The sequence below is a fragment of the Schistocerca americana genome, chromosome 3, assembly GCF_021461395.2.
Source record: "Schistocerca americana isolate TAMUIC-IGC-003095 chromosome 3, iqSchAmer2.1, whole genome shotgun sequence".
Taxonomy (NCBI): domain Eukaryota; kingdom Metazoa; phylum Arthropoda; class Insecta; order Orthoptera; family Acrididae; genus Schistocerca; species Schistocerca americana.
In genome coordinates this window covers 518,517,550-518,544,824 of record NC_060121.1, presented here as the reverse complement: position 1 = coordinate 518,544,824, position 27,275 = coordinate 518,517,550, and the positions used below count along the sequence as shown (strand labels likewise).

Here is a 27,275-nt window from a genome sequence, read left to right as displayed (position 1 = left end):
CTTCAGGCAAATGCTGAGATAGTTCCTTTGGAGGGCATGGCCGACTTCCTTTCCTAATGCGATGGGACCGATGATCTCGCCGTTTTGTCCCTCCCCCAAATCATCCAACCATCCACAGCAGTTGTAGTCTCTGTAGAGCCTGTTTAAGGAACATTGCATCGTACGTTTTCATAACAGGGCCACTGCAATTTGGTGAAAAGTAACACGTGCAGCAGGTGACTTGCGTACTCCGCTACGGAGCGGTAGAAGCCGATCTTAAAATTATTATTACTTGGGTAACTATTGTGTAAAGAAGGAACTGTACGTGTGAAGCCCTGCTCCGATGTAGGACAGGGCCTGATGGCCCTGTCAGATCAGGTTGAGTAAATAAATAAAGTACTGTACACACATTGGTTTTAGGAGAATGCATCTACAAGATCCTGGACGTCCGCTTGAATGGCTTTGGGAGGAGGGGCACTTCCCTGTATAGGAAGTGCATAATTATAAGCAAGGCTATGCTTTCCCATACCCTTAATGGTCAGGACACTGAAGACACCTGTTTCTTTAAAAGACACAGAATTGTAGTCGTTAATCGTGCTTGCAGCATTCTTACCCGCCTCAACGGAAAAGTCCTTTCGATCGATATGCTTTATGGAACATGTACTCATGTAGGAGACCACAAAACGTGCGGCCTTCCTGCCATATCATGGGATGGTACATTTCACGTCCCTCTGCAATCTCTCCACGTTCTTGTGTTAACAGAACGACCTGTCGGATATACGAAGTTCACACGACGTTACACACTAAGGCGCTGAATACATTCAGTACGTAGAGTGCCGGTCGGCTTAAAGCAGGGCTTCACAACATACGTGCTCACGGAGCAAGCTGTGAGCAGCAAGGCGCGAGCACAGAGCAGCGCGAGCACGCTACCCCCACTACCGGACCAGAGCGGAGAGTGGGGAAAGTGACGTGGGGCACACAAAAGCTGCAGCCAGTCAATGTAAATCTGCGGCCACCTGCAGGGATATCACTCACGAATTATTACTGTGACAAATGAAACAAATAAAGGAGAATGTACACATGCCACATAATTTTATTAGCTTAGTGTATGCCTCTACATTCGCATTAATTTGTGAACTGTTACACAATAAAAGGTGTCACTGAAGTGTGGGAGCCGGCTGAAGTGGCCGTGCGGTTAAAGGCGCTGCAGTCTGGAACCGCAAGACCGCTACGGTCGCAGGTTCGAATCCTGCTTCGGGCATGGATGTTAGTGATGTCCTTAGGTTAGTTAGGTTTAACTAGTTCTAAGTTCTAGGGGACTAATGACCTCAGAAGTTGAGTCCCATAGTGCTCAGAGCCATTTGAACCATTTTGAAGTGTGGGATTCTCGGTTATCTTGTACTTTTTGCCCTTTAGAATTGGATCTATGTTCGGAGTAATTGTTCTTGTGCATTTTTGGCGCAGTGTGCAGTTTAAATTTCGATCAGACAATGCGTTTCTCAGGCACGTCTTGTTACATTTCATTGCAGAGAACAGTTGTTCACAAACATACGTGGAACCGAACATTGATATTATTGTAGCCGCCAGTTTGTACAAACGAGGAAATCTATCCTGAGGGAAGTGTCTGTAGAATTCCAAAATGTTTTTCTTGTTCTGAAATTTGTCTCTGTATTCGCTGTCACACTGCAGGTCAATAATTTCTTGCTGCAGCTCAGGACGAATCTCTCAAATATTCGCTGAATATGGAGAGAACAGATCAAAATCACTGTCTAGTGTTGTCAGATCTTGAAAGCGCTGATCAACTAAACTATGTGAATAACGTTCACAGTCTTTGTGAACATCTTGCATGGATGATAATTTAGGAAAATGAGCTAGGTTTCCTGTTTCCAGCTGATTACCCAAAGTGTTAATTTCATTTTAAAAGCTCGTATTCGATCTATGAAATGAGTAATTAGCAGATCTTTACCTTGTAGTAAAATGTTCAAAGCATTCAGATGGCTAGTTAAATCTGCTAAGAACGCGAGATCACATTCAAACGTGCGCGCGCATTTCCCTCCCTCCCTACTCCGCGACCTTGCACCTGCTCGCGAGCACGTGCCTGAGCAGACGCGAGTACTCGCGCTCAAAACCGGCCAGTTGTTAATCCCTGGCTTAAAGCAACCGCTAGTGATCATCCCCGCAAGGAAGATCTTTTCTTATGAAATGTATTCATATACGATTTCACAATAGCTTTACGATTTACTAGTAAATTATGATAATTTATGCCAGATCGGTACTCGAGCCCGGATTTCCCGCTTTAAGCGAGCGGTCGCTTAAGCATCTCAGGCACCCAAGAATGCCACCAGGATCGAGCCAAAAATACATGTGTCTTAGTTTCTGCGTCCCATAGTGCTCGCACACAATAAAATAAATTAATACGGCTGTTAATCGTCAGCAGTAACTGTTCTATTGGACAAAATGAAGACTAGTCTGTTACCGTATGCTTAGAGAAGCCGAAATCTCTAATAAGACTCTTCATCTCTGGATAACACATGGAGGCCAAAATGGCGCAAAAGTCGGAGATTTTTCTTACAGTCATTAGCGAAATGCCGAACCAAGTACCGATGCGGTTATTCTGCTTGAATGTGATTGCACATTTTCCCTGCAACTATCCTTCCGCACTTGCTGTAGGCGCCAACGACGGAATGGATCTTCATTTGGCATGAAGTTACGTGGAGCAAGGCATATGGGGCACTCCACTGACCGTGGGACTAGATTATTGTCCACGATCCACGACTATAAATCGCTTTTATTGGGTTTGCATAATGCCTATTTACCAAGAAGGCATCCGTTGCACTCCATTTTCCATAGTATACCTTAAACAATGTAGTTGCTGCACAAGTATTTTTCCTTTGTTTATTTGTTCCATTCATTGTTTCATCACGTAGTGTTTTTATGTAATACTCAATTATATATTAATATATATTTCGTTTAATACTCAGTCATTTGATTCGCAGTAATTTAAGCTATGCCCTTAGGTGCCAGTGATGACTGGGTGTTGTGTGATGTCCTCAGGTTAGTTAGGTTTAAGTAGTTCTAAGTTCTAGGGGACTGATGACCATAGATGTTAAGTCCCATAGTGCTCAGAGCCATTTGAACTTTAGGTGCCTGCTGAACCACATCCGTGGATAAAAGGAGCCAAATTTTTGTGACAAACAAGACTCTATGTGAAGGCCTAGTTTCACCTGCTACTATATTGTGCGTGTATTCATTAAAAACATTAACCATTCTCATTTATACGTTCATGTGACAAAAATGATGTTTCGAATGACTGACTAGATCTGTCCTGTGCGCTTACTCTGTGATGTGGCTGGTGGTTGACCAGATCACTTGGCCTATGCTCTGCTTGGCTGACAAAAGCAAATGGCACAGCGAAATCATGATTCCTGTGCTTTCGAGGCTAAAGTGCCTTTTTTGGTGGACTTCGTGTTTATGCTTGCATATTACGGAGATATGTACTTCTAGCGATACGCGTTGTTAAAATATTTCCAAAACGTGTCGTTTTGGTACGGTATGTTGCAGTAAAGTTGCAGGAAGTGCGATACCTGACATGAAATCGTAACTGCAACCGGTAAGTAATTAAAAACATGAACTGTGCTCAGGATGGTCAGAAACAATTTGCATATGTTTTAAGGGTATTGCAGGAAAGCTGTGCTGAGCAGTACTTGCTAAGAAAAAAAAATTCTATAAGCTGCGCCGTTCCAGAGTTAACTGGTATTGAAGTTACCTGATCAGGCCGCTGCGCGCAAATTCAAGCGAGCCGCGAGACACAGTTAGTGGCAACCGTTTTCATAGCGTACATGATAGCGCACAAGACTGCCCATCTTTTGTCTCGGGTTGGATCTTTGCAACCGCCCCGTGTCCAATTATGTATCGTTCTCTAGTTCGGTTTTAGGAAAGCAAACAGAGAACACGTTTGGTGTCATCGTCTGAGGCAAGCCGCTTCAATTTGCGCGCAACACCGTGATTGGCTAAATTAAAAGCTAATTAACTCGGAAATTGCCCAACGTATCGAACTTTTATCGTAACAATTATTTCTCAGCACAACCTACAGTTTGGAGACTGTTTCTGACCATCCTGTTTAATAGAAATCTCTCCAATTCGCTGCATAAGCTATCAATTTTTTGACAGACATGAACTTTCTGTGATCAAAAGTTATTAAATAAGTATTCAGTGTCAGTAATGATGGAAAACCTGTCATTGCCTTTTCTGTATGCTAATTATTATAGCCAATGCATTAACTTCTAACGAAGTTCGCGCTCATACCGTTTTTGTAAGCACCTGTATCGAGCTGTGTGCAAAATTCTTTCTTGTTGATACTTGTGGAGTCTCTCGCAGGCTATGAGAATTGACACAATTTCCCTGCATGCATTTTTTTTCTTTTTTCTGTCGTCATGTCTATTTCCAGTGTCTGAAGGTTGTTGTTTGTCTACATTTGCGTGTTTTGTGCCATATGCACGGGCATCGCTTCCAGCTTATAAGAGGGCAGAATGTGTTGTCTGTCATTGGTGGAAGATATGAAGAGTGTGATATATTTCGGTTTGACAGCTTGTCTGGCTGGGAAGTGTGTTTAGTTTTAGAAATTTTCATGTGACATTGAGTTCACAGTGATATGTGAACTCGTACAATTTCTCATTAATCCAGGTGGCGTTTCGATTAGAGTGTCAGTCCGTTAAACAAATAGCTAATTTATTAATTTTTTTAAACATTTATGTATATTTCTCAAGTTACGTTAAGAGTGGAGGGTTTTCTTAGTCACAGCTGCAGTAATGTATCAAGCTCAATACACTTGAAAAATGACTGCATTTTGTTTAATTCTGAAATTACATGGTTTTATCACAATGTCGGCACCATTGTCTAATTTTAGATACAGGGTGTAACAGCTATAAGCGCAGATATTTCTATTGGTAACAGAGGACTGTGAACTGAATAAAATTACATCAGTACTTACGTCATTTGGAGACTAATAATTACAGCCATTACAAGTCGTATGATTTTAGGTTGGTTCATACCTCCAAGTACATATGGAAAGACCAATCAATTAATGCTTTTTCCCGTGAGTGTTCAAATGTGGACGCGTTGACGCCAAACGGTGTGTCTATGTTGATAAGTGTTATCCACATAATGGTGCAGTATGACTGTGGAGAGAACATTAAGCCGTAAAGCTGGAACTTGTTTGTAGGAATACTGTTCGATGCAGAGGCAACCAACACGCTGATGTGTTTACATATAAAGGTACTAAATAAAAAATTATTTGCACTTATACCCATCACACAGTACATAAAAATACATCCTACATGTGCTTTGTGCTCGCAAAACTCTAAAAGTAGTCAGTCGATTCCTTTGAAATTTTGACACAATGTAGCACGTGTAAAATTCCGTCTTTTCATATAGCTACTACATTAATGTATACAATACACAAATAAATAAGTAATATACAACTGGCAAACGTTCATACCAAAAATATCGAAATATTCTTGACCGACATACTAAAAATTTTTACACGGTACGCTAATGAATATTCAGACAGACGTAACCTATATACGTTTAATATATGTAGTATACAAATAGAGTTATTCTAAATGATGAAACCATTTCCAAAACTTCGTATTTATTCAAATACAAATCCAACATGAACAAGCTTTATATCAATGAAAAGAGGAAGTTTCAAACTTTTCCTTTATAATGTTTGATACCAGTTTAATAAATTTAATAATCTGTAATTAATCTGAACGATCTGAGGAACCATATCACTGCTGCCGTGCACTCAGTAACAGCAGGTACGCTTTCGCATGTTTGGGACGAGTTTGGCTACTGCATCGATGATTGCCGTGCAGCCAGTGGTGGCCACACTGAACATTTGTAACATTTATCACATTTCTAATTATTAAATAGTTATTAAAAACTAATTAATTACAAATTATTAAATTTATTAAACTGATATCGAACTTTATGAAAAAACTTCGAAACTTCCGCTTTTCATTGGTATAAAGCTTGTTCATTTTGGATTTGTACTTGAATATATACGAATTTGAAAATAGGTCCATCATTTAGAATAACACTTATATGTGTCATGTATAAATTGGAAACATTGTTACCAGACATCTCGAAGCGGTGTTGACAGATTTACTTAAAATTGTGCACAATAGTCTATGAGCAGTCAGACAGGCAGTAGGCTACATATTTCATAATATACATGTCTTCTAAATATGTGTATAATGTATAAAACTGGACCATCGTTATCAAAAACCTCAAAAAAGGTTTTAGTCATTTACTTCAAAACTTTACAAATTACTCTAATAGAGGTTTGGACGAATATATGTGTTAGTGAAACACTGTTAGCAAAAATCTCTAAAGTTCTTGACCACCTTACGTACTTCAAATTTTAAACAATAATCTGTTAAATATTCAGACAGACATAGCTTACATATTTTTTGAAACAACAATGTACACATTTTCTATTAAAATCAACTGCGCGAAAGAAAATTCATTGGCATAAAGATGTGCGTTTATTGTTTCCTTTGTCGCAGCCAGTCTTAACACCGTTAGCAGAAGATGTATTTCATTAGACAAATCGTTTCTCCCATATATATTCTCTCTCACTGCATATACAGTATTTTCAAAGAAAAATTTTGTACACAACAATGTGCTGTTTTGTTTTCTTCCTCTTTGGCGGTTTTCTCAGAAAACCAGAAACTCGTATTTCTGGCTTATAATTGCAATACTAATTACAGAATGTGAATTTCCAATTACAATAGATGACGGTCAAGGTCATAGGGAAGAGGGGGAGACGACGACTCGTACAGAAGGGTGGGAGGAAATAGGCATAGAGAGCGGGAAAAAGGAGAGGGACAGGGAGGGGAGGGGGCAGGAGGACATGGAGAAGAGGGTGCAAGAGAAAATCGATGGAGGGAAAGAGTTATGGAAAAGGGATGGGAGGTGCGAGGAGGAGGAGGAGGAGTTGGGAAAAAAATGGGGGAGGAGGAGATGACCAGAGATGGGGGAGCGGAGGGAGATCATCGAAGATTAGGACGTATATCCAATTCTCATACACGTTAGAAACGTGTGCTTCCTCTTTTCTTTCTTTTCCACTTAATCAGATTGAGTCACAGCAATGCGGGGCCACTTTAAAATATAAATGGTTATAAGGGAAATGCTAATTATCATTACGCGCTGTAACAGACCTGTGCTCATTAACCAGCAGCATAGATCTCGTCTGGGTCTGGCTCATGTTCCCCGTTTCAGAACCAAGTGCGCTGTGTGTTACGCAACAGGGGCAGCTCAGTGCATGGATGTTAAGGATCCTGGTTTATTATTTATCTCAATAAACGGCACAAAATACTCATACAACAGACGCAAAGACCAGACACGATAATCGCATCAAGTTTTTTCTGCTCGTAATGGGAATTTCGAAACAGAGGATCTGCCTTAGTTTTCCGGTCTGAAAGTTGGCCGCTCTCCATCGCCGGAACAAAAGCCATTAGCTGCTGTAAACTCCGGGCAAATGTTCCGCGCCGCTAATGAGGTCACCATCGGTGAGAGGATTCGATCTTAAGAACACGAAACTAAGTTTTACGCTCTAGTTCCAGTCTAGGAAACATAAACCCTCTTAGCTAGAGTTCACTGACCACTCGACAGCAAATGTATTATAGACGGAGCGAAGGAGAAATATGAGCCGTAGACAGTTACATTGACAGAGATGTACAAGAACGACGTTTCAAATATTTAGGAGATTGCATAGGAAGAAATTCGGAACGTTTTGATACGAGGGACCTGTAGCCGGAAATGTGAAATAAAGTTCCTACAACCACCAATGGGCTGTTGGGAACACACACACTACCCGTACGTGAAATTATCAGGTGAGAGATGCAGTAAACATTTGTGATGGATTTCTTGGAGGTGACGTCATTGGAACACACATCGTATCAAACTGTTTGAACGGGGCAGGGTACTTGTAATTTACGGACAGTGCCTTGCCTGGACGTCTGGAGAACGTTTCGTTGCAACTGCGCACTATTTTATGGTTCGAGGACGATGGTTCTGACAGGCCACGTCAGGCAGGGTGATTGGAGGGGGACGTCCAGTTCCTTGGCCTGTGCGCTCTCCTGACCTCACTCCTTTTGCCTTTTTTTCTCTACGGTTATGTAGAGTTCGTTGTGTATAAAGATCTTGGTGTATTCAACACATGTGGGAACAATACCTGAGCTTCTAGAGCGGAACTATACTGCATTTTATACTGTCAGAAAAAAGCGTGGACTCTTACAGAGAAACAGACAAAGCAGTGTTCGTCGTCGCACATTACGTAACGAAGTTGGTGACCGTCATACTGAACATTTACTCGAAAGAATTGTGGCACTGGTTCTGTTTACAATATTTGATTGTACTCCACTGTTTTGTCAGAAAAGGTTTCCAAACTACAGCATTCTGGTCATTCATTTATCGCACCTACTTCAGATAAAGTACATAGTGCTCTAGAAACTTTTCTTTCACATTTCCGGCTATAGGTTTCTCACAAAAAAAGTTCCGAATTTTGACTTTGGTCTGGGAACCAATGTTCGTGCCTTTTTGGACGCTAGATAACTCAATAACTGCACTACTATCCGCGTACCGCCGACACGCTTTATTTACCATGTCACCCGCCGTCTCTGAGTGGTGGTTGTACGTTGACGTCGAACATATGCGGTGTTCACATTAACGTGACTGGACGGTGTATAACAAGGTAAAGGGACGGTATAAACACTGCTGTTCCCGATCTACATGAACAATTTAGGAGGCAATATGAGTAGTCCACTTAGATTGTCTGCAGATGATGTCGTCATTTACAGTCTCTTAAAGTCATCAGATGATCAAAACCAATTAGAAAACGATTTAGACAAGATATTTATCTTAGCTAAAAGTGGTAATTGGCTCGAATGTGATATGGGAATTAGGGTATCAATCATCAAAACGAAGACGTTTTTCCTTGCGGCAAGATCTTATCATGGAATTTCAATCATTGACTTTATTGTCGGAGTGTGAAAATATTTTGTTGGCGACCACTTGTGTGGGTAAAGATGATCATAATAAGAAAATACAAGAAGTCAGAGCTTGCACGGAGAGATTTACGTATTCGTTTTCCCGCGAGCTGTTCAAGAGTGGGATGGTAGAGAAATTGCTTGACGGTCATTCGATAAACCTGAAACGTCCCCTTAGAAGAATTAATGAATTACTGTGCTGATAAACCTCTACGTTATTTGATTTTCAAGCAACTGAGCAAAACTGTACGTACTCAGACCTTACTCTCTTTACTTATTCTGATCAATACTAAACTGACACACAATATTTTTAGCGCAACGCAATCAGGCTTTCAAAAACCCCTACAAAAGAATGGCCCTGACTGACAATAACCTATACCTTTCATGAATCACTTACCTCACAAAAATCTTCGTTACTCGAACTACTGCAATACAGCGAGCGCCACTACTGCCAGCTAAATAAAAGATTCTACCTACTGAAGGCACTAACTGCTGATAGGCATAGCTAGCAAATGAAAGATTTTGATAGAGAACAAACAATGTATTTACCTTAATAGTGTTCAAAAGTCATTATATATATATATATATATATATATATATATATATATATATATATATATATATATATATCAGTTCATGATATCCAGTCTTCCAAATTTACTCTCTTTGATGGACACACGTCCACATTATCCGCTCTCAAAACTCCACTCCCTCTCTCCCTCTCTCCCCACATCCACCACAGCTGGCGGCTCACCTCCAACTGCGCAACGCTACGCGCTGTTCACATCCAATTGCCCAACACTACAATGGCGAATATTTCAACAATGCCAACCATCCACAGACTGCACACAGCACAGCCAGTGATTTTCATACAGAGCGCTACGTGGCGTTACCAATATAAAAACCTAAACAGTCTACTTGCAAACCTTCTGCCAGGCACGTAATTTTGAATTGCACTGTAATCATGTGGATTTAGATTCAGATCTGTTTGGTTTCTTTCTCAACGTCGGGAAACATTATAGGAAATCTGTATATAGGAGGCATTCATTGCTTGTAGCATTGTTTTAGCATATTTGCCCATGTAACCGAAATATAAACAGTAATGTACGTAGGATACACGGTTGCCGGCCGGTGTGGCCGAGCGGTTCAGTCTGGAACCGCGCGACAGCTATGGTCGCAGGTTCGAATTCTGCCTCGGGCATGGATGTGTGTGATGTCCTTAGGTTAGTTAGGTTTAAGTAGTTCTAAGTTCTAGGGGACTGATGACCTCAGAAGGTAAGTCCCATAGCGCTCAGAGACGTTTGAACCATTTGATACACGTATATGGAAAAAGTCAAGAATTATTTGAAGTCGTTTTCCAGAGCTTAGAAGGTAACGTCATACATTATTTTAAAAAAAAATAGAAGTTTAAACCGATATGTAGCGTGGATGTTACTTTTGAATATACAGAAAGTTCATTTCATCTGAAGGACGTTAAGGTGACATACAGGGAAACATTCATGGAGACCTCGATTCTTCGGATCCGACCATTTTGATTTGTTGTTTCTTCGAGAAAATGGTAATAAAATCGCACGACCAGATGTTGTAAGAGATAGGAGTACTGGCGACGAGAGTGTTGAAAATATCCTCAGGCTTAAAAAGTTTCAAAACAGCGGATGGGGCTGTCTGCATCGCTGAGCAAAAACGGCGGAAAGCCGCTACGGACGGAGGCGGTGGCCTGGAGCTGGAAAGCAGGCTGTGACGTCGGATGAAAGGCGTCTGGGGCCGCGGGCCGGGACCCCAATTCCAGACAGCGTGTTTGTCTCTTTCATCGAGATAGGCTGCACGCCGCATTAGGCAGCGGCGCGGGAGGGGGGCTACGAGGGGCGGGAGGCGGGGGTCGATAGCCGGACTGTGGTTTGGCGAGACGCATTTACTGATAGCGGCTGCTCACTCTCTTCGCGGCGCGCTTCGTAGCAGTTTCCGAGGGGCGGCTAACTATCAGATCTCCTCCGAATAGAAGGATGGGTCACTTTCTGCAGGAATCTCCTTTTAGCTGGGGAACGTTTTGCTAAGAATTGTCGCCTTATGTGCAAGATACTTAGATTCCGAGTAATTGTCTAATTTAATATTCCTCATCTTTAGGAAAATTCACCAAGGCAAATCAAAACCGAATTATGAGACAGTTTTAGCGTAATTTATGTGACATAGAATAACAACGACTGTTTCCAAAAGTGGTTCAAATGCGTCTGAGCACTATGGGACTTACCTTCCGAGGTCATCACTCCCGTAGAATTTTGAACTACTTAAACCTAACTAACCTAAGGACATCACACACATACATGCCCGAGGCAGAATTCGAACCTGCGACCGTAGCGGTCGCGCTGTTCCAGACTGTAGCGCCTAGAACCGCTCGGCCACCCAGGCCGGAGATTGTTTTCCACATTGGTTACGTTCTAACATTCTGTACGTTGTTGGCCCACAACCCTCATCTCTTGTGATTAAACAAGCTCCAGTCTTCCGTTGAAGACTACGTACTTTGTCACAAGAAAAGAATAGGTTTTGAAAACGAAATATATGTACCAGAATCATTATGTGAGCTTGGGTTATTTATTAGCTGGTCGTCAGGCTGTACTGGGCCTCGTGACTTCAGTAGAACTGTCAGTTTTCTTGCCTGTGGACTGATCCTTGTTGTCACCACATTTTGCAGATGATCGTTCCCTTAAATAAATATACTGTGACTATGGCCTCCCGTCGGGTAGATCGTTCGCCGGCTGCAAGTCTTTCGATTTGACGCCACGTCGGCGACATGCGCGTCTTTGGTGATGAAATGATGATGATTAGGGCTTAGGGCAACACAACACCCAGTCCCTGAGCGGAGGAAATCTCCAACCCAGACGGGAATCGAGCCCGGGCCCTTAGGATTGACATTCTGTCACGATGACCACTCAGCTACCGGGGAGGGGGGGGGGGGGGCGTCATCGTTCCCTTGATCAGACGGTTGTACTCCGCATCCATATTGAGAGCATATCGTCCGGGTTCTGAATATTCTGCACTCCTGCTTTCTCTTTCTTTCCCCATGTTGTTGTTGTTGACGGTGTTGTTCTTGTTGTCTGTAGACTGGTTTGATGCAGCTCTCCGTGCTGCTCTGTCTTGTGCAAGGCCTTTCATCTCCGAATAACTATTAAAGCCTACGTTCTTCTGAATCTGCTTTCTGTGTTCATCTCTCGTCTCCCTCTCCCCCCTTCCCCTCCCCCACGCACACACACACACACACTTCCCTCCAGTACTAAACTGGCAATCACTTGATGCCTCAGAATGTGTCCTATCAACCGATCCCTTCTTGTAATAAGGTTTTGCCACAAATTTCTTATCTCCCAAATTCTGTTCAGTACTTCCTCATTAGTTATACGCTCTGCTAATCTAATTTTCAGCTTTCTGCTGTAGCACTACGTTTCAAAAGCCTCAATTCCTTTCTTGTCTGAAATGTTATTCGTCCTGTTTCACTTCCACACTTCGCTATACTTGAGACACATACCTTCAGAAGAGAAAATACATAATTGGATGTTAAAAAATTTCTCTTCTTCAGAAAGGCTATTCTTGCCGTTGCCAATCTACATTTTATATCTTTACTTCGGCTATAATCAGTTACTTTGCTGGTGAAATATGAAAACTTATCTACTAACTCAGGTGTCTCGTTTTCTAATCTAATTTCCTCAGCGTCACCGGATTTAATTCGAAGACATTCCACTACCTTTGTTTTAATTTTTTGATGTTCATCTTACATCATCCTTTCAAGACACTGTCCATTCCTTTCAACGGTCTTCCAAGTCCTTTGCTGTCTATAAGATGATTACAATGGCATCAGTAAAGCTCAGGTTTCTTTATTTTTATTTTTCGTGGACATTAATTCCTACTCCAATTTTTCTGCAGTTTCCTTTGCTGCTCGCTCAGTGCCACAAATTTAATACCATCTGCGCTAGGTTACAATTCTCTCTCACTCCCTTTCAACAACTGCTTCCCTGTCCTGCAGCTCGACTGTTATAACTGCCTTCTCGTTTCTGTACAAGTTGTAAATAGCCTTCCGGTTCTGTAGTCTAACAACGCGACCTTCATAATTTCCAATAATCATTATCAGAACATTTACCTAAGTCTGCAAATGCAATAAACTTGTTTGCCATTCCTGGACCTGTCTTTTAAGAGAAGTCGTAGGGTCAGTATTGCCTCATTCGCTCGTACATTTCTCTGAAATTCAGACTGTTCTTCGCGAGGTTGGCTTCTACCATTTTTTCCTTTCTTCTGTAAGGAATTCTTGTTAGTATTTTGCAACCTTGACTTATTAAACTGATCTTTCGGTAAAATCCACACCCGTCACAACTTTCTTCCTTTGGAACTGGTATTATTACATTGTTATTGAAGTCTGAGACTATTTCGCCTGTCTCATACATCTTGCTCACCAAATGGGAGAGTTTTGTCACGGCTGGCTCTCCCAAGACTATCAGTACTTCTTTGGAAATATCCTCTACTCCTGCGGCCTTTTTCGAATTAAATATTTCATTGCTCTGTCAAATTCTTCTAGCAGTATCATATGTCCCATCTCATCTTCATCCACGTCCCCTACCATTTCAGTAAGCCGGCCGATGTGGCCGAGCGGATCTAGGCGCTTCAGTCTGGAACCGCGTGACCGCTACGGTCGCAGGTTCGAATCATGCCTCGGGCATGGATGTGTGTGATGTCCTTAGGTTACTTAGGTTTAAGTAGTTCTAAGTTCTAGGGGACTGATGACCTCAGATGTTAAGTCCCATAGTGCTCAGAGCCATTTTGAACCATTTCAGTAAAATTGCCTTCAAGGACATTTCCCTTGTACAGACCCTCTATATACTCTTTCCACCTTTCCCATCTTTGTTCAGGACTGGTTTTCCGTCTGAGGTCTTGATATTATATTTTCTCTTTAATTTTTTTGTAGGTGTTATCTAATTTTCACCCAGTTATACATGCCTCTATAAGCCTACATTTGTCCGCTAGCTATTTCGTAGCAGTTTACGTAGAAACAGCCATGAAACTTTTTTATAATATACGTCCACATCCCAGTAGGCAGGATAGTCTATTTTTTAACGCTGCCTAAAAACTGTAGATAATATTCACCACTGCCAATCATTGCGATTCTAATTACTTCTTCTTCTCGTTTCCTCTTATTGAGGTGAGGGAGACCTGTTATTTGCTGCAGCGTTGGGGCCCTTCTTTAGCTAGCTTTTGACGGGTAATTTAACATAGAAGAAGGAGTGGAGTCTCATATCTTGTTCGACAGTGAAAGTTGCCACTGAGTAGGCAGAGAACAGTTGTCGTGTATCATGGAAAGATCGTATTTTAATAGAGATCTTGAAAAAACGTAGAGCATGCAACGTCCGTGTGTTTTAGTAAGTCATGTAGACACTTTTAGAAGCGGAAAAATACTTCGTTTACAGGCCAAGAGAGCATGCAGATCTAGTGCGCGAATAGAGCTTTCTTCGTAAGCGAGTACTCCTTAACCTAATGGAAGTATCAGTAGCGCTACATGCAAGCTAAATAAATTTCAGTAAGTGATAAAAACGAATTAGATGCGAAAATTTTTAATTTGCTTGCCAACAGCGTGATAACTTACAATAAATGGTAAGTAATTACATATTTATTTTCAAGATACCGACCCTGACATTGTCTCTGGATATGTTACATCACTCTGATACAGTCTTTGGTCGTCTCGTGAGTTTGTGTATAAACACTGTTTGTCGTTCTGCAGTTTAATCGATATATCCTAATGAAACACCTCCATCCATCCTTTCCTAAAAATCGTGTTTTAAGTATAGTTGTACTTTTTTAGATGTTGGTGTAGTTGATCACGGGATTTTAGCGAGTCTTTGTTCTGAATACTGCAGTATTTTAAGTAGTATTTGTCACCAATTGTATTATTTCTTGTGGTGTAGAATGGGTCAAATGGCTTTAAGCACTATGGGACTTAACATCGGAGGTCATCAGTCCCATAGACTTAGAACTACTTAAACATAACGACATTACACACTTCCATGCCCGAGGCAGGATTAGAACCAGCGACCGCTGCGGTCGCGTGGTTCCAGACTGAAGAGCCTAGAACCGCTCGACCACACCGGCCGGCCCTTGTGGTGTAGACTCTTTGCTGCGCTCCTAAGCTGGTTGCAAAAGAAACGTCATGCAATGACAGTACATATTATCAGATTGCATGCACTTTACATATTTAGTAACTGCTGCACGCAAAGATCACCTTTTCTTGCATCACTACTGCATTTTGGAATTGAGAAACATCGTAGATGGGGTAAACTATTTAATTTGAGCCTGGTTTCATTGTTAATACTGCACTATTGTTGTCTGCGGATAAGGGGGCGAGAAGAGAAGGGGAGGAGAGGAGCGGGAGTAAGGAATTTCCATTTGCAATTGCTAATTGATCGATATTATTGTTTGATGATGTCACTGATAAGTGTGGTGACTTCACGAGCTCAAGGTCACTGATAACGCCACGCATTACGTCCAGGATCACGTACTATCACGTGATCACCTTGAAGGTATTTTCAAGGAAGCCGCCATAGCATTTCTACTCTGCATACGGCACTGGTGCCTCTACTTCTCTTGCCACACCCAGTTCTGCTCAGGAAGATGTTCTGTCACTGCGCTCTCCTCCGTTAAGACTTGTCTGACTACACTGGCTTAGTATACGCCAACCAATCACTGTGTTACATGACAGTGCATTGTGGCCATACACTTCCACCATTGTCCTCCTTTCGATGAAGGAAACGAATTACAGGAAGATATTTTACGTTATCCGTGGAATGTAGCATTTTGTTTTCGCTCCTCTAGTGGCGTACGTGGTAGTGTGTCATAATGATTTGACTATCTACTGCGACAATAGATATATATTTCAAATTAAATTTAATTCATAAATTATTTATAATTATTTGTTAATGGTATTTATTTATTAATTGCTTTATTAACTGTGTAATAGTTGTAAGTGCATTGTAATTTCCAGTTAATATTTAAATCCTTATAACTGTTTCTCATAGTACTTTGTTTGTAATTAAGTAGTAGGCAGGCTGGTCGGACACATTTAGTGAGGTATCTTTGGAGGAGTAGCGCTATTCTGCATCAAGATCTCAAACCAAAGAATGTAGCGTTTTAGAGCAATGGCGTCCGGCGCGAAGTCGACATTGTAACTCATCCCAAAGTTGTTCCATCTGGTTCAAGTAGAACTAGGGGCAGACAACACCATTCGAAGGATGTTACTGCCCATAAACCATTATGTGACAGTGTGCGCCGTCATGTGGATGTTCTTCTACTGTACCTAGTACACAATGCTTCAAAATGTGTTCATATCGTTCCTCATTTAGCGTTCTGTTGAACACAGTAAGGAGAGCACAATCTAGTCACGAGAATCGCTCTCATACCGTAACATCGACACCTCCGTACCTTACTGTTGGCAGTACATACAATGACAAGTATTACTTAAAATACTGCTGTATTCAAAACTAATAGTCGTTAATAACCCTTAGTCAACTATACCAACATCTAATAAACGATTTTTAGGAAGGATGGATGGTTCAAAAAATGGTTCAAATGGCTCTGAGCACTATGGGACTTAACAGCTGTGGTCATCAGTCCCATAGAACTTAGAACTACTTAAACCTAACTAATCTAAGGACATCACACACATCCATGCCCGAGGCAGGATTCGAACCTGCGACGGTAGCAGTCGCGCGGTTCCGGACTGCGCGCCTGGAACCGCGAGACCACCGCGGCCGGCAAGGATGGATGGAATAAAGTATGTTTTTTTAGGGGATATATCGATTAAACTGCTGAACGACATACAGTGTTTATACACTTGCAATCTTTGTGGTCCTTTAAACCACGCATTTTTTCTTTTGTAAAAGAGTCTCCGTAACTGATTAAAATATACGCACATTTCCAACTTATCCAGTCTCCAAACCAAAATACTTCTATTAGATTGCCACATGGGGTAGCGTGATTCATCATTCCTAATTATTCGTTCCCAGTCCAGTGGCGTAGCTGTTTACATCACACCAAGGCTCGTTTTTCACTGACTACAGAAACGAATGACTAATGAGGAGCCGCTCGATCACTGTTTTCCATTATTTTTAACTCCGAACGCCCAGTCACTGTGCTAGCTGGACTGCTGGTAGCACTTTGAATGTCACGCGTGACTCCATCCGCCAATTTCACGCGATTTCTTAGAGGCACCCTCCGCAGTGATCGATCTGTCACTACATGAACTCTGCCTAGCGTTGGTTTAGCTCTTGTTGTTTCCTCCGCGTTTTCACTTCAGAATCACATCACAAACAGTCCACTTGGACTGCTTTAGAGGCTTTGAAATGTCCTGTGGCTCTGTTACTCAGGTGACATGCAGTGATTATTCTACGTTCGAAGTTAATGAACTCTCCTGACCGATCCATTCTGCTGATACTGCTGCTCTACTGACAACACAATACTTCCTCATCCTTTTAGACTGGCGCGTTGGTCTCTCGTGACGTCTGGATATTTTTGATCAGATAGTGTATGTTCTAATGCTTTCGACAGTGACGGAAGAGTACAGATGGGAATGTAGAGGGTACTGTGATATTCTTCTTGCATGGAATCTTGATAATTTCCTGTTCCAGGCCACAAGGAAAGCATTAATGGTCAGGCAGTGGGTGAAGATACGTGTTGTTATTATGAGAAGCAGTGAGTCAACAATAAGCTTTATGATTAAATGCTATCATGGTGTTCGGTAACTACATTGCGTCGTGGACTTGTGCGTCTAGTGTATGGGGGGGGGGGAGGGAAGGGGGGGGGGGGGGGGGAGGATCCGGTCTTCAACTGTAACTCTGCTTTGCTTACGTGTGTTACTGGTGTTGTGTCTACAGGTGTGCATCGTGCAGAAGAAGGACTGCAAACGCATGTTCGCCATGAAGTACATGAACAAGAGCGCCTGCGTGGAGAGGGACGCGCTGCGCAACGTGCTGCGAGAGGTGGACATCCTCGCCTCGCTGGAGCATCCCTTCCTTGTCAACCTCTGGTTCTCCTTCCAAGGTATGCGAGCCAGCTCACCACCAACGTTAAAATGTACCAATACATGCCAGTGTTCAAAAACCAAATATTTTCCTTTAATGTTACTAACTTGTGAAACGTCGATAGTTCACTCCTACCATCTACATATACATCTACATACATACTCCACAATCCACCATACGGTGCGTGGCGGAGGGTACCTCGTACCACAACTAGCATCTTCTTTCCCTGTTCCACTCCCAAACAGAGCGAGGGAAAAATGACTGTCAATATGCCTCTGTACGAGCCCTAATCTCTCTTATCTTATCTTTGTGGTCTTTCCGCGAAATGTAAGTTGGTGGCAATAGAATTGTACTGCAGTCAGCATCAAATGCTGGTTCTCTAAATTTCCTCAATAGCGATTCACGAAAAGAACGCCTCCTTTTCCCTAGAGACTCCCATCCGAGTTCCTGAAGCATTTCCGTAACACTCGCGTGATGATCAAACCTACCAGTAACAAATCTAGCAGCCCGCCTCTGAATTGCTTCTATGTCCTCCCTCAATCCGACCTGATAGGTATCCCAAACGCTCGAGCAGTACTCAAGAATAGGTCGTATCAGTGTTTTATAAGCGATCTCCTTTACAGATGAACCACATCTTCCCAAAATTCTACCAATGAACCGATGACGACTATCCGTCTTCCCCACAACTGCCATTACATGCTTGTCCCACTTCATATCGTTCTGCAATGTTACGCCCAAATATTTAATCGACGTGACTGTGTCAAGCGCTACACTACTAATGGAGTATTCAAACATTACGGAATTCTTTCTCCTATTCATCTGCATTAATTTACATTTATCTATATTTAGAGTTAGCTGCCATTCTTTACACCAATCACAAATCCTGTACAAGTCATCTTGTATCCTCCAACAGTCACTCAACGACGACACTTTCCCGTACAGCACAGCATCATCAGCAAACAGCCGCACATTGCTATCCACCCTATCCAAAAGATCATGTTTTGCAATGGTCAGAAACTGCATTTGCATCACGGAGGACAGTGGCTCAAAAACCTATCAAGACATCCTAAACAGATAATCCAGAAACAGGGATCGTTCCTCTGAAAAGAATACGGCCTATTTCGTTCCACAACGTTCACACCGCCTTTGTGGTTTGTTTTCGTCGTTAAACCCGTAGAGTTGATAAAAATTCAGTCCAAAGGAACATACTGCCGAAACTACTGAAGCGCCAAAGGGAATCTTGATTTTCAATGTAGATGTTGTGACAGATAGGTGATACAAAAACAGAAATTGATAACACATTTCCCTTACGTTCATTCCATAATGCCACAGAGGATCATTTTTCGGGCTAACTCACGAATACAAATTAAAATTTTAAGAGTACAAAAGCTCTTAAAACTAATTATTAGTGGTGTGAACTCATGCATGTCCTTCAAAGCCCCGTTCATGCAACTATTGATGTTGAAACTTCTTCCCAGTATATTTGTTCCATAACGGAGTTTGTCATGAATCTCTTTTCTCAAACAAATCTTAGACGAAACGTTTCCTGCGGAAAGGCAACAAGCCCACATTTTCTACTTTAATAGTAGAGACAAAAAAACTGAATAAACATGTTTAATGCAATTTATCTCCTGCCATGTATTTCAGGTTTTTTGGTGTAGATGTTCTCTCATTATATACAGCTAAAAGTCAAGTATGATATAAAAGGAAAGAGGGAGACACTTTGTTGGCGTTGGACATGTTCCCTTTCTGCAGTAAAAGGGATTTTCAAATTCATGCTAGGGTTACGTTACGTGTTTTGAAATAAAATTCTACGTATAAATACCTTTCATTATAATAAAAATTGTTTATTACGTGTTTCTGAATAATATTTGACATTTTTCTTGTTTGCATTACTCAGTTATCTCCATCTACCTCACTAGATGCCGTTGTTGTCAGTGGTGAGGTGACAGAATTTCTAAATTGTATCGTGTCTTGAGAGATGTAGAGGAAAAATTTCTAGATGGCTTTTGTTGTTATTTATAAGCAGAACAGATATATGGCCTTTCTTTAATGACAGTTTCAAAGGTTGTAGAGCTTGTCTCAGCATAAAAATGTCCTTCATCGAACCAGCAGTATTAATGTCGCACTATGTGGATTTTCAGCTCCAAAGGTCATCTCGTGGCATCTTCATATAGTGATAAACTCTTTCGGGTGTCTATAAACGACTTTACCATAAGAAACATCGCTTCAGCAGAGCATAATTTAGGCTCCCTGGGTTTAGTTGATAAAGAATCTATCCTCATTTGAACAATGGAAAACTTGTTACTGTTTTCTGAGAATTTTTTTTATGAATTCAACATCGTCATCCACTTTCCTTCTCCTACCAACATGCCCCGAATTAGTTCGCCAACAGCTGTTAACAGAAAACTGACGTCTTATCGTGGAAACAGGATTCCTTTTTGTGGTAAACAATGCATTGATCCACTCAGAATCATAACCATCAAAAAATGGAAATTTATAAATTTCAGAATAGCTGCCTTTCTGCAGTTTGCGTTTCACATGTAATTATGCATGCCAAAATGTGTGTACCTATCTGTCAAAGGGGTGATAAAAAAAGGAGAGTAGCTCACAACTCGTGAATACCCACACTTTATTAATCCAATATTTATGAATGAGAGCACATTGTAACATTCAATAAACTTTACACATGGCATTGAACCTTTATGAAACTTTCTCTTGCTGACAACTCTCCACATAATTATGAAAGTGAAAAAGGTTATCGCTTACTATATTTTTGCCGTTCATGCTGAGAACTGCCGCATGAAACATGACGTATTAATTTATTATTTCCTTACTACAAACTGTACTCGTTACACATTTCGCAGACAGTAACTACCTACACCACAGAAAGTACCACCAAAATTATATAATTGTACGACACAAAGTTCAGGGGACACATCATTAACATTGAGCTGCATGGAAATGAAATTGCAGGGCGAAATTCGCTAGAGGCGTACGCGAAATACGAGCATGTGCACAACAAATATGTGTGAAATATGGAAAATGCATATAAAATATATTTGACATGTGCATATGCAAATAAAGCCACAGATAAAAATCTCAACCTACAAATCTGGAACGATTTCAGTCAAATTTGGTATACATATTAATTACTATCAGGAAAAAAAACTGTTGGAGCAAGAACACCCAGCCTCATTTTGGGGTGGAGGTGGTAACGTGGGGGGGAAGGACGGAGGAGAAGATGGACAGATAGAGAGGGAGAAGGAGCAGACGGACTGGGAGAAGAGAGGAAGAAATGGACAGAGAAGGGGAGGCAGAAATGGACAGAGAAGGAAAGGAAGAAGAAATGGACTGAAAAAGGAAAGAGAGGAGACGGACAGGAGCAGGAAGGAGAAAGAGATGAACAGCGAGATGGACAGTGGGGAGGGGCGAGGGGGTAAGAAACCACGGACAGAGGGAGGGGGAAGGAAGAGATCGAGAGAGAGTGCGGGGTGGAGGGAATGGGCAGCGAGAGGTGAAAGGAGAAGATGAACTACTAGAAAACTGAAACAAATACATGAGGGTAGTTTTTTAACAAAGGATAATTTAACCTAGGGTAAAATGCGTGATGGAGCTAGTCTGTAATAAAGATAACTACAGAAAGATTTAAAGTCAGTTACGTTGTGCAGAAATATGTTCATTACTCAGGAACACGGGTTTTACGTACATAGATAGAAGCCATGGAAAGTTTAGCTGCTGAAACAAGTCTGTTTAAGAGGAGCCGACGGGATTATTTTATTTTCAGTCCAGTAATGTGAGCAGTATAAGTGTTCTAAGCTTCTTAGCCCACTGGACTCGCATTCGGGAGGACGACGGTTCAATCCCGCGTCCAGCTACCCTGTTTTAGGTTTTCCGTGATTTCCCTAAATCGCTCCAGGTAAATGCTGGGATGGTTCCTTTGTAAGGGCACGGCCGACATCCTTCCTCGTCCTTCCCTAATCCAATGAGAGCGAGCGATGGCCTCGCTGTTTGGTCTCATGCCCCAAACGACCTAACCCCCCCCCCCCCACCCCCCCCCCCTCTGCGTACAAGGTGCAGGAAATCTTCGTGTTCGTATTGTGAAGGGCTGAAAATCCACACGGAATATTCCAGGGATAGATCAGTGCGCCTGGAATCCAATGCGGCGGATTGACACATGTCAATGCAAGCGGAAGGCAATTTAAAAATTTTCTGTAAGAACTATTTTCATTTTCTATTCCCTCCTGCTTTCCACGATTGACTTACAGTGAATAACTGTAGAAAACGAATCCTAACGCGTAATTAATGGGTTGGCAGACTTCTTCTAACTATGTGGAATATGTCTTTGAAGTTTAGCCAGTGCCTGTCTTGAAGCATATAGTAGTAGTAACGATAGTACTGATGGGTCGTTTGAAGTGATAGCGTTTTCATATCAAAAATAGTATCAGGTATCCCAGTTTTCTTCAAAAGTAACCCAATTAGCATAAGGTGTGGGTTACTGTTCCTTGACCCATCACTCAGTGTAGACTTAAGTTGTCAGTTTGGACCAAGCCACACGCTCAGAAGACCAGTTTAATGAATCCTTACACACGTTGCAGAGCTAACTGATTCGTATGGGAGAGTATGGGGCATTAACATGCAATAGCTATAACCCCCTGTATAGTGGGATGTCGGCAAGAAATTTTAATATCAGTTACAAAGAACTTATAAGGCACTGACGAATTAATGTATCAAGAACATCTAATAAAAGAAAGTCAGCAACACACTGGGATACAGACATGGCAATCTTATGCCATAACAACACAAGAAAGAGAACGCTCTCTATACAACATATGCAGAAATAAATATTTCTGTTTTGCAGTTCAGACCACTGAAGAAGTCTAGTATTAATAAGTGAGACATGTGTGATTAACATAAATAAAACATTCAGTTGCAAAATACAGAAATTTTTATGAGCTGTACGATAAATCATAGCCGAAAAAATAATTATCATGTAGATGTGTGGCGGTATGAAATTACACTGGGCCAAAGAAATCGTTATACAGAAAGTGGATATATGAGCGGAAGCGAAGGTTCATGGAAAACCTGAAAATCACATCTGCAATCATGTGAATTTGTTAGTGTTAGTTAAAATCAATACTGAAGCGCATTAAGTTCTCGTTACGGAGAGTCTGCTGTCTGACCCAATGAGAATGCCGTAGAATAACAGTTATGTCATAAATTCAGTAATAATTTCTATTCGTTTCTAAGACGGTTCTGGATAAGTATTGCAAGGACACGATAATGGGTGAATCCAAAATCACAGATACTATGTTCGCATTAATGGATAAACACTTTAAGTATCATCTAAATTCATGATCATGTTCGCTGCAGTTTAAGTTTAGTTAAGAACTGTTATGTGATGGGCACGTCACAGAAAAATTTAAATCGAAAAAGTAACTTAATACCGCGACTTGTTTAGTATCAGCTACAATAATAAGTCACGTAACTTTGTTGAGAATTCAGTTCATAATTATAAGGAAAAAAGAAGGAAAGAATGATAGAACTCTGTTGCTTCACTGTTTGGCTGCAGTTTGTATCGTACCTCTACACGACATGGCTTCGCTGAAAGCTGCATCGGAATTTCATTCGGGCGAGTCAACACAGTAGTTGTGCGATGCGCATATTGTGCCAAACTCGATAAGAGGCTGCATTGTGACAATTCAGTTCGCGCGTCGTATAAACAGTTTGGATAAACTTGGTGGCTGAGCGAACGGAAATGCGAAAATCAAGTGACATTTAGACAACTCGAAACAATGTGGAGAGACCGGGAACATGCTCTTGTCTGTTGCTCACAAAAGCCACACGTGACTACATGAAGCTATATGGCGGTTCCAGAAACGTGAGTGTAATGAGAGTTCCACAAGCATTTGCGCTTCAAACCCCAGTATTTTCATTTAGTACAAGAAATGATCGAACACTACTTGTAGAAAGCGTTCATTTTTGTTTTGAGTAACAACACAAATTGTTGGTTAATGGAGCATTTCAGGGTCGGAAATACTTTTTAAATCAGCGCCGAAGAAAATTACATATTTTAAGAGGAAAATCTGTTATGTGCAGATACAACTTAATGAACGAAGTACAAGAACTTAACACAGCAGACAGGACTTGTATAGCTAATATTGAGCAAGTGAAAAGAACACTGTTTGGCACAGCCATGAGAATTGCTGAGAGTTGAACTGGGACCCAAAACAGCACCTCACATATGTGCATACGCGAGAGCGACTCCGTAGTATAGCCTTCGTAAGAGACACAAACTGAACGAATAAATTGGCGTAAGAGAACTAAAGGTGGGACAAAGTAAAGCGTGATTAAAATGTCTTTTTTATCGGCAACTCAAACTGCATTTACTCATTAACCCTCGTAATATAGTTGAAAATATTGAAAAATTGTTTATTATCTTTAATGTGATCTTACACCAGATTCGGCAGTTGTTTTAAATTTTTCAGTAAAATCTAATTCTTAGTAGTGATCGTGACTTTTCACAACAATCCTCATATTCATATTATCAGGTTCACAACAATTGTCATATTTATAGTATCAGGTTCAGGACCCTTCATATGAATATATACATCTTTAAAAAGTATGTTGTGAATAAAAGTCAGCGATAGTCAATGAAATTTATGTTTTTTTTTAATTTTTGTGGCAGTAATGAAGTATCCCTCCGCTCGGTGTGCACATTACGGATAATGTGTTGGCATTGCTAAGATTGTGCTGGAAGAAATTGCCACGTTATGGACCTACTTATACCAGATGTAGAAGTATGAAACCAAAATTTCCCTGCAGATGGTGCTAGCCGTCAGTATAGGGCCCGTGAGACCGTGTCTGCAGCGGCATCTACTTCCTGTAACGGCTGTCGACCAATGTCAGCACACAATAGACACAGTTCCATACATCTGTATCTGTTTAAAACCAATAAACAAGTCAAGTTTTGTGCCTACGAACTACGATTTCCGGACAGCATTAGTTTTCTGTTATCACTTGCAGAAAACTGCTATAGAATCGCATCGAACGCTTGTCGAAGCTTTTGGCGATCATGCTCTTGGGAAAACACAATGTTTCCGGTGGTTCAAAGAATTCAAAAGTGGTGATTTTGACGTGAGAAACGACAATCGCAGGACAACACCGAAAAAAGTTCGAAGACAACGAATTGCAGGCTTTATAGGATGAAGATGATACTCAAACGCAAAAGGAACTTGCGGAACAATTGAATGCGACGCGGAAAGCCGTTTCACTTCGGCTGAAAGCTATGAGAAAGGTGCAGAAAGTTGGAAAATGAGTTCCCCATGAACTGAAGCATAGGCATCAAGCATATGGAAAGACCACTTGTGAAATGCTGCTCGCCAGATACAAAAGAAATTCGTTTTTCCATCGAATAGTGACAGGTGATAAAAAAGGGATATATTTTGAGAATCCTATGCGTCGTAAATCATGGTTGAATCCAGGCAAACCATCGACATCCACTGCAAGACGAAATCACTTTGGAAACAAGACAATGCTCTCTGTTTGGTGGGATCAGAAGGATGTGATCTATTACGAGCTGCTGAAACCTGGTGAAACCGTTAACACTGATCGGTACCAACAGAAAATGATTGATTTAAATCGAGCATTACGCGAAAAACGACAGGAATATAGAAAAAGGCAACGCAAAGTCGTATTGCTCCAGGATAATGCCCCGTAACACTTACAAAACGGTTCAGGGAAACGATGTAGGCTTTCAGTTGGGAAATACTAGGGCATGTGGCTTATTCTCCAGACTTGCCTCCGTCAGATTATCATCTATTTGCGTCACTGGGACCTCCTCTCGCTGAACAACGTTTCAATTCGTATGGAAATGTACGAAAATGGCTCGCTGACTGGTTCGTTTTAAAAGAAGAACTGTCTTTTTACATAGCATTTATAGCCCGGCGGAGAGGCGGGAAAAATGTATAAATAGCAATAGAGGTTATTTTGAGTAAAATATTGTTTATCAGTTTCAAACAAGAGACGTGTCATTATTGCAACCAAATTCCGGTTTCATACTTCTACATCTGGTACATCAGCACCTATTTGAGAAGTATATTGTTAATGAAAGTTAGTCCGCCTGTTTAGCTGGGTGGTACCGTGCTTACCTCTCATGCAAGCGGAAACGGGTTCGATTATCGGCCGGGTTGGAGATTTTCTCCGCTCGTGGACTGGATGTTCTATTGTCCTCATCATCATCATTTCATCGTCATCACCGGCATGCGAGTCGCCCAATGTGGCGTCGACTGCAATAATCCGAACTTCCCCTCCTGGTCAGCAATGCCACACGCTCATTTCCAATTAGAGTTAACAACAACTAGCGAAATTTGCTTCTTTTTTAATCTTTATGTGTTGGGCATAAAGAACTCGATCCTTCGTTGGTGTTACACGTTATGGAAAATGCCTTGGTACTGTTAGGGTTACAGCAGTTCTAAGGATTTTGATGAATGTTGGGATATCATTCAAACTTATTCAAATGTCCGACATGCTTCTGTAGCCTCGGAAGATAGACTCTCTTCTTCAGTTGATTGCTTCGCAAGAAGGACATCATGCTTGCCGTCGCAGATCTACACTGAAGCGCAAAAAAAAAAAAAAAAAAAAAAAACACAACAACAACTAGTACATGCATAGAAACTCAAACACAGGTAGAATACGGCGCTGTGGTCGGCAACGCCAATGTAATACAAAAAGTGTCTGGCGCAATTGTTAGATCAGTTACTGCTGATACAATGGCAGGTTATCAAGATTTAAGTGAGTTTGAACGTGATCTTACAGTCGGCGCACGAGCGATGGGTCACGGCATCTCCGAGGTAGCGATGAGGTGGGGATTTTCCCGTACGACCATTTGACGAGTGTACCGTGAATATTAGGAATCCAGTAAAACATCAAATCTCCGACATCTTCGATATCTCTACGGCCGGAAAAAGGTGATGTCAGAACGGAACCAACGACGAGTGAAGAGAATCGTTCAACGTGACACAAGTTCAACCTTCCTCCAAATTACTGCAGATTTCAATACTGGGCCACCAACAAGTGTCTGCGCGCGATACATTCAACAAAACATCCTCGACGTGGGCACATTAATAATATTAGACTTGTCAACATTAATACTATAATCAGTTTCGACAGCAATAATAGTCTTATATCGACAAAG

General features: G+C 41.4%; 1 protein-coding gene across 1 annotated transcript in view; it reads left to right on the top strand.

Moving 5' to 3' along the window:
* The window catches only part of LOC124606990 (serine/threonine-protein kinase 32A), a 591,434-nt gene that overhangs the window by 318,929 nt on the left and 245,230 nt on the right, over positions 1-27,275 (top strand). Inside the window, exon 3 of the mRNA XM_047139129.1 lies at positions 17,933-18,098. Coding sequence (XP_046995085.1) covers positions 17,933-18,098 — 166 coding nt within the window. The remainder of the gene's footprint in view (positions 1-17,932; positions 18,099-27,275) is intronic.